This window comes from Magallana gigas, chromosome 7, assembly GCF_963853765.1.
Source record: "Magallana gigas chromosome 7, xbMagGiga1.1, whole genome shotgun sequence".
Classification (NCBI taxonomy): domain Eukaryota; kingdom Metazoa; phylum Mollusca; class Bivalvia; order Ostreida; family Ostreidae; genus Magallana; species Magallana gigas.
This window is the reverse complement of record NC_088859.1, coordinates 43,616,134-43,624,877: the sequence shown is the minus strand read 5'-3', so window position 1 is coordinate 43,624,877 and position 8,744 is coordinate 43,616,134. Positions and strand designations below refer to the sequence as shown.

The window sequence follows — 8,744 nt, the reverse complement described above, 5'->3', positions numbered from 1 at the left end:
TAAAACAAAACTCAAATTTTGAAAAGATTATCAAAAGATTCAAAACATTTTATCTTAATTGGATTGCTTCACTTTATGCATAGAAAACCGATATACCATTAGAGTTATTGATCTTTCGGTTTTCTATGCATAAAGTGAAGCAATCCAATTAAGATATAATGTTTTGAATCTTTTGATCTTTTTATTTTTATGTGACTGATATAATATCAGTCACATAAAAATAAAATACTATCAAATATAATTTAAATGATAAAATCTCTCATAATACAATGCTGTTTTCATACTTGCTACAACAATCAATACATTTCAAAACTTCAATTTCAATCATTACTGCTATTCATTTTTCATTTATGCAATAAAAACCATTCCGACAAAAACATGTACATGACAATATTTAAAGAAAAACACACATTTTCATTTGACAACTTCTGAGTAGTCCTCCAGAACACCATCCAGATGCTCATTGTGCTTCTTAAATGTTTTCCTTTTACCTCCGCCTTTCTTGCGTTTTATCTGTGAAACCTTTTTCAGTCCAACATCCTGCATGGATGAAATTCCCTGCTTTTCCAAGTATTCTTCGATCTTCTTGTCATCTAGTCCATCAACAGAAACACCTCTCCACATCTTCTGAAATTCCTCATCAATTTTGTATCTGCAGTACTTGTCATTATAGAAAAGAATCTCTTTCTTGTCATTTGGTCTCACTATGGTAATAATATGTTCCCCCAGAGATTTAAGAGACTTCTCAGCATTTGGAAGTGATTCCTCCACATCCTCCTTCATCACACCACCCAAGCCATGCAGATCATGATTCTTCAGTAATTTCATTAAACTGGTTTTATCACGAATGTCAAACTTGGGCTTGAAAGCGTATTTCTGTCCATTTTCTAGCACTCTGATTTTAGGATTGTTGTTCAGGGCTTCAGTGATAAGCCAGTGTTTAATCTTTGTACCCACATCTAACTGATTTGTCTCGTCCAATATTTCATCAATTGTCAGAGGGTGTGTGTCCCCATTTAGGTGTCTAGATTTCATGTATTTCACAACTTTGGCCAAAATAGCAAATTTGTACTGAGAACTCCCTGATGATGATTTATAATCAAATGGAGTTGAACTTGATTCGTTTTTTGGCCTTGATGAAGAGCTTGACTTTGGTCGTTTGGATGGTTTTTCATCAGACACATCTTTTCCTTTCTTTCTTTTCTCTACCACAGGCTGGGCCTTGGCTCTGTCTAAGAAAGCCTTTCTTTCTTTTAACAAAGAGGGATCCATTTTTCACTGAAAAAATTAAATTTGACATGAAATTAAATAAACTCCTCATTGCCTACAACATTAAAATATAACTCATAAATTATATCATCAGTTTAGGTTAAAGCGATCACAGAATTAAAATTACAGTGATGCATAATAATATGTAGCATACCCTATCCGAAGATATCTTGCTGTATAAAATTTAACAACCCAACTATCTTTTGACACTAGAAATTAAATCATGGTGCAATTTATACATGTTATTGAATGATTAAATTTTTCTATTTCAACCTTATTTCATATTGTCAAAAAATGTTATTTATGGTGTATGATAAACTGATATGAATTTTATATACACATGTAATGTGAATCAAAAACATTATTATCAATAGTAGATGTTTCCCATTTTATTGTGTTTAAATGTTTAGTAATATCTAGATCCTAAAAAAGGCATACAGGTATGACTATTGTGATCTAGGAAAAGCACTTATTAAAGCAGTGAAGTCTACTTTCTGGAATGGGGTAAACTAATTCATATTTAAACCTTTAAAATGATAAAATTGTATTTGCCAGTAATTGTCCTGAATACATGTAGATTTGATGAAAACGCAATAATTTTTGTGCACTCAATGTCTCCTGAATAGATATGTCTCAAATCCAGTACATGTACTATATATATATTAACTGTACTGTTTTCTTCAGTTCTTGTCACATATGTTTCTAAAAAGACCTGCTTGGTTATTTAGCTTATTCAAGCTATATAGCTAAATCTGGAGATTGTACTGGACCTGTTGAATATTAAATTTGTACAAATAAAGATTTTGAGATTATACTACTGAATAACTGAGGCAACAATTACATTAGGAATAAATGTATTCAATTTTGAACAAATCCCTACATTTATGCATTGGACAACTTATTCAATCAATGATTGTCTGGGTATTTAAGTACATAGAACCAAAAGGACTTAAATTTACAATGTTGATAGTGACTATTGTCTAACTGTCAATCTTAAAAAAACAAAAATTATAGTATTTTGTAAAAATAACTCAAAGTCGGTTCAAACATTCTTGTATAAAAATCATGTAATCAAATGAGAGACATCATATAAATATCTAGGAATTGTGTTTAGCTCCTCAGGTACATTTACAAATTGCCAGCTTGATCTCATCAAAAGAGCTTTAAAAGCATATTTCAAACTTCTAAAGTCTTTTGGAAATATTAAACCAAGTGTCCACACTTTAATACATTTATTTGACCATACTATTAAACCAATTTTATTATATGCTTGTGAATTTTGGGGAATAATAAATACAGAGGTAAATTCTACTAAATGCCCAAATTATTGTTTAGAAAACTTCTTCAGTAAGATGTATTGTAAAAAATTACATGTTAAATTTTTTGAAATATATAAGTGGTGTACATAAAAAAGCTTGTAACCAAGCAGTTGTTGGTGAACTTGGTCATTTTCCTGTTTGTTGATATCATAAAGTGTAATCTAAAATATTTACAAAGAATTTAAGCTCTCCCTGAACATTCTTTATTAAAAAATGCAATGTATGAAAACAATTTCTTATATCAGAATAGCAAAAGCAGCTGGAGTAGCAGTATTCATTTTATCCTACATAAACTACATTTACAACACCTTATATATGATAGAAATATTTTGTCAATAGCTTCAAGCAAATTTTGTGAAATATATAAAAACACTTGGAGAAATGTTCTTGCAGACAAAGCAGATAAACAAATTGGTAATCTCTGAGCATATTCCCTTTTCAAAACAAGATTTTGTAGAGAAAAATATTTTTCTGTCATTCACAATCCTCATGTTTTAAAATGTTTTACCAACTTTAGAATTAGTTCTCATTTCATTAGCCATTGAAACTGGTCGCAGCACTCGCTATAATAATACTCCTGTTAACGAAAGAAAATGTACTTTTTGTAAATCTGTGGTAGAAGATGAAATTCATTTTATGTTTAATTGCGCGACAGTACATCAAACAATACATTAAGGAGACCTTTTATAGAATCCTTGGATAGCTTATGTAAAATTTTTAAAAATGTATGTAATGAAGATAAGTTTATCTGGCTAATGTCTAATGAATGTGATAATGTTATTGAAATTTTTGCAAGCTACATTTATAGTTGTTTTCAGCTAGCTGAGAAAAGCCTCAAGTTCAACTGAGACTGTTATAGACTCATCTTTTATGTAAATATAAACTATCATTTAGAAACCTTCTCTCTCTCTCTGTTAGTGTGTAGGTGTTGTTGAATTTCTTATAATAATTTTTTTTATTGTTCTTTTTCCTTTGTTTTTCTTTACATGTACCTTGGCCTTTTTATACCCAAAAGGGCCCAGAATTTGGAAATAAAATTATCTTATCTTAATAATTAAATCCAATACAGTTAAAAATGTATGCTTTCATAATGAATTAATTCAATACAGGTTCATTATGTTCTTTATCAGATGACCAGCGGCTTGAGTTACCATATGATGAAACAAATACTATTGTGACAAAAGTATGATCTTTGGTGTACATAATGTAACACTTTACTTTTTAAGAAACAAATAGAGATCATAAAATGACCGAATACATACAGAAGCTGTGTACATACCCGAAACCGCTATTTTGCCACAAAAAAGGCATTCAATATGCGGTGCATACGTAAGTTTATTCTTGTTATTAACAAAAAATAATTCTTAACATTAAACATAGCTGACTAAGATTTTTGTTGAAACTGAATAGACCCAAAAATCATTGAACAATCAAAATAAACTCGCAATTATTGAATACTAAGGGTAATATAACATTACTCGATAGTGATCGAATAGAGAGGTGTACAAGTTGTTGGAAAATATAAAATTCGACTTCATCCGGTAATCGTTCCGGTTTTCTGTAAGCAGACGCCTAATATACCGCGATGGAAGAGGATGAAATAGATAGATTGAGACTCCCTGTGGCTCGTAAAAGAGCAAAAGACGAGAGTATTGACATTTCAAGTCTTAGGAACATAGGAGAAATTCGATGTTCTCTGAAACGTCATTTGCTTAGAGATAGAAAAACTCGTGATGAGGTAAAGGCTTATGGACTATTCTACTTTCACTTTGTTAATTCAGAAATATAATGAGTAAGTTTGACTTTATTGGACGAATTGTATTTTAGGTTATCAGAGGCCTTTCCTCTGATGCTGAAAATGACACAATCCTTCGAAAGATCCTTGGAGAAATATTCACATCCACTATTCAGGCTCTCCAGGATTTGAGGCAGTCTGGTGACACGCTCATGGGACATTTGGAACAATGTTTTGACAATCTTTCTCCAAGACTTGTAAATGAAGAATCCAACTTACTTAGCGAGAGTATAAAGTGTCCAATTATGGTACTGGGTAAGAATTGCGTTGAAGGGATACAAGATTTCTGTTCTGCACACATAGTTTTTATAAGTAGGTCAAATAAAATTAAAAATTGACCTCAATAAAATCCAATTTTTTATGGTTACCAATAATTGGTAGATCACATTGTACCTGCAGAAAATACATCTCCAAAACCATATTTTCTATTCCATAATCCTAAGCTGGCCCGTACTTCACCAAAAGATTTCCTAAGTGTTGGTAAAGCAATGACCTGAATCAAGTTTCCATACGAAAGGTCAAGATCATACACTGTGTAACAGATTGATATGAAATCTATGTGTGGACCATATTTTCTTTCTCCCTTTGGCTCATCTTGCTTAAATACATAGTTTTAACTTACGTTAGCTTAGTGGTAGAAATTCATTTTATGGACAAACCTAAAAACTACAAACAAGAGTATTAAGTATCTGCAGTCGCGCAATAACAAAGCCCAATTTAAACACTTGGTGACAGTTGGTGTTCAGTGAACTTCTATGAAACGGTATTGAAACCATATTATTACAATACTTCATATCTATATCTGCCTGATGTGTTAATATTTTGTCCCTTGAATATTGTTTTATTCAAAGGAAAAGATCTTTCAATTTGGAGATGTGGCCATTAAAGGTGTAACATTCCATTGATACATCAATGTATTGTAATGTCTGTATAAAACTTTAATGCATAAAATGAAGAATCAGTATTTTCAATACTTTCTGGAACAATAAGCATGCCTTTAGATTGAGCATTTTTAACATTTAAAATATTTTAAAAGAAGTTAAATTTGTATTTTAGTTCTGTTCAAACCTTTATTTTAGCTTGGCAATTAAATATATTGAAACTAGAATAACCAGCAATGTTAGCTCAACAATTTAAAGAATCGTGAGCTTTTTAAGTAGAACAGTTTTTCTCTGTAGTTGAGGATTTCACTTAATTCAGATCTCATTGTTTGGACCATCAAGCTTTGATTTCTTATAGGCTAGACCCATTAGCAGTCATATACTATTAGATAAACTAGTGGATGGTATATGTTTGCATCAGCATGTAATTGTCACTAGTGAACATTTTAGGGAAATCGCAGACCACAAAAACCAATGAATAATATCTCTTTTACTTCCTTTTAAAGAGACCAGTCATAGTAGTTTATGTAAGAGACCAATCATAGTAGTTTATGTATGTACATTTTCTAAAATGAGACAAGAAAAACCTTATCGAATGACCTAGATTAATAAGTGTTGATTTTCAGTTTATAATATTAGACAAGTATTTAATTGAAGGTCTGATTCATTGAGAAACAAAGATATACCGGTAATATTTTAACGATGCATGAAGTACTACATGTATTGAGAAACACTTCAAATAAACATACATTTTAAGAAAGAGAGCATATTGTTTCGCATTAGTCTGTTGGTCTGTCAGTTGGATAAGTCCGTCAGGGCAGACCAAGTGTTGTCTAATCAATATCTGAAGAACCCAAAGCTTGACAAACATCAAATTAGGTACCCTACAAGAACACCCCTGCGAATGTTATTGTCATTTAAATTTTAGACCACGTGGTTTTATTTGACCCTTTCAGTTTTGCAGTAAAAATCGTGCCTCATGTTTATAGTCTATTTTAGAGATTTAAGGTACTTGTAGTCAAATATAAATTCTAGAGGTTTATTGATTTTGAACTTTATCTTCCTTAATTGGTGGATAAAATGTGTTCTAGAAATAAATGTGACAATACAAAAAATAGTTTTTTTTCTGCTGTTGCGACAATTAACATGCGTAGTATAGATCCCCACTAAGAATTAATTTTCGATCCGTGCCTGACCTAGTAATAACATCAATTGTTAAACAGACTTTACTATTTTATGCAGAATGTTCCTTGAAAATGGCTCGATATACTAAGTTTTTATGCAAAATATTCACCCATTATTTTTTTAAAAACATGGTATTGCACACCAGAAGCATCAAACATGGCTATCATTTTATTAAGCAGCCCAATGTTTATTTTATCAACCACTCTACACATGGTTGAACACGAACGATAACTCTGTTCTGAATATCATCGTTTAATTTAAAAAACTGGTAGATGGTGAAATAAGACACATATCTTGAAAGATGTTGATGTTTTTAACATAAATCGAAGTAGAACATGATATGAAAATCGACCAGTACTTACGTATTTTGAGAATATTATCCGAACAGGCGAACACTTATACTCCGCTCGAAATTTCACAGGAACTGAACAAATTTCTGTAAAGTCTCATGATCTTTCATTCGAGCACCTCTGGATTTATTACATACTTAGCAACGATAAAGAAAACATTCTGAACACATTTGCAGGGGTGAAGAAGTGGATGCCCCCCTCCCCATTAAGCATTGACTTGTTAAAAAAGTGCTGTCTGACCAATATCTAAAAATCTGTTGCTTGACAGACACCAAGATTGATACATGTATCAGAAACCACTGTAGAAGAAGGTGACCCCTATATGTTTTGAGGTCACAAGATCAAAGTTCAAGTGTTTAACTATTCTGGACATCGACCCAAAGACTTATTGTTCTCTGATCAATATATATCTTTAGAATCCTTTACAAGCATCAGACTTGACAAAAAGTTATCCTTTAAAGAGTAAATGACCCTGAATGATTTTTAGGTCGCAAGGTCAAAGGTCATGGAAACATTACTCAGGATATTGATCTATGGAATAAGTGTACACAGATCAAAATAATTATATCAAAATCTGTTTGCTTGAAAGAAATCAAACTTAGTGCAAAAATTCTCTTAAGGAGTTTATTTTCACTACTGAATTTGAACTCACAAGGCAAGTGTCAAACTTAACTCTGGACATTATTTGGTAATCTACATGCAAGCATTGTCTGCAAAATTTTTAAAAAGCCTTTGCATGGAAAACATTCAAATTAATACATTGTACGCTTGTCTGTTAACCCCTAAAATATAGATTACCTCTATTGATTTTGAAGTCATGAGGTCAAGGATCAAACTTCTGAAATCATCGACCATTAGAAAACTACTCTGAACATAGTAAGATACTGACTTCTTTTAGATATTGATAATCTTTTGCTGGACAGGTATCAAACTTGGTACACAGGTACCATAGAAGAAGTAGATGGTCTTTATTGATTTAAGATAATTAGGTCAAAGGTCAAGATTTATACTACCGGTACTCTTGATATAGGGAAATATTATCCTCTTGATATTTTGAGAACCTTATGATGCATAGATGTGAACCTTATTGCTCTCTTATAGACAAAGAAAGACATTTTCTGCTAGATACATGTACTTTGTTATTTAAGGACGACGGACCTAATTCCATTTGCGTAGATAGCCGCACATTTAAAAGGAGTGATTGTCACGAGCATCGAAATTCTCAATATTACGTCACAATCACTAATCTCAATAAAAAATCGCTTATGACACAATATATAACTGTTCTATGTCATCAATACACATTTTGATATTGCATGTAGTGGGCAATCTTGCTATTATTTAACATGCTGATCAATTTTCGCTTTTCAACATTATTTAACAAATTTTGATAGGGGATGCCAAAGTTCTGTAGTGAGTTTTATATTAGCTCACGATATTTATAAGCATCAACATAGATTATTTAACAGAGTTTGAGCCAGTGAACAAATCATTTACATTTTGATCCTCATAAATACTCGTATTGAAAAAATATAGTAAAACTGTCCCTGTGCTTAAGTTTAATTTAGAAATATTTTATTTCAAACAAATGTATAGCAAACTCTTATAGTTCTTTTCTTTCATAAATCAACTTCGAAATTATGTACAAAGCCTTTTTCTTAGAGTTTGAGCAGCACTTTTCATGAATAATTGAAGAAAAATAACGTCACATCGCTCTTTGACATGTGCCCTCGTAAAAACAAATTCGATGACATGGTCATATTTTAAGTGATATTAATTCAAAATCATCATATAAGTATCATATTTTAATTTGGATAGAAAATCTAATGCAGATTTTTTTTTAGATTATTTTTTCTCTTACAAAAATGCTTTTTCCCATGATGTTCAATTGAAAAAGAAAAGTAAAACACAATTTTTTTAATGGTCCCTACTAAAAATCTATTTT

General features: G+C 31.3%; 2 protein-coding genes across 5 annotated transcripts in view; one reads left to right on the top strand and one right to left on the bottom strand.

The window, feature by feature from the left end:
* Positions 1–226: 226 nt before the first annotated feature.
* LOC105335523 (transcription initiation factor IIE subunit beta) lies at positions 227–3,941 on the bottom strand. 3 transcript variants are annotated; one of them, XM_011439437.4, is made up of 2 exons: positions 3,868–3,941; positions 227–1,278 (listed from the first exon to the last, which is right to left on the bottom strand). In XM_011439437.4, the coding sequence occupies exon 2, from the start codon at positions 1,270–1,272 to the stop codon at positions 415–417; it is 858 nt and encodes a 285-aa protein (XP_011437739.1). In that variant the 5' UTR covers positions 1,273–1,278; positions 3,868–3,941; the 3' UTR covers positions 227–414. The 3 variants fall into 3 exon arrangements, with proteins under 3 accessions (XP_011437739.1, XP_011437740.1, XP_065923584.1); XM_011439438.4 differs by having other exon boundaries at positions 3,851–3,922; XM_066067512.1 differs by lacking the exon at positions 3,868–3,941 and adding an exon at positions 3,101–3,125.
* A 168-nt stretch (positions 3,942–4,109) lies between these two features.
* Positions 4,110–8,744, top strand: part of LOC105335524 (uncharacterized) — a 16,826-nt gene continuing 12,191 nt past the window's right edge. The window contains exons 1-2 of one of the 2 annotated variants that reach the window (XM_011439439.4): positions 4,110–4,326; positions 4,416–4,638. In XM_011439439.4, the coding sequence (XP_011437741.2) occupies positions 4,174–4,326; positions 4,416–4,638 (376 nt within the window). In that variant the 5' untranslated portion in view covers positions 4,110–4,173. Of the gene's footprint in view, positions 4,327–4,415; positions 4,639–8,744 lie in introns of those variants that run through there. The other variant, XM_011439440.4, reaches the window with a different exon arrangement.

Coding starts and splice junctions, on each gene's coding strand:
- LOC105335523 (XM_011439437.4), bottom strand. CDS start 1,272: ATGGATCCCTCTTTGTTAAAAGAAAGAAAGGCTTTCTTAGACAGAGCC.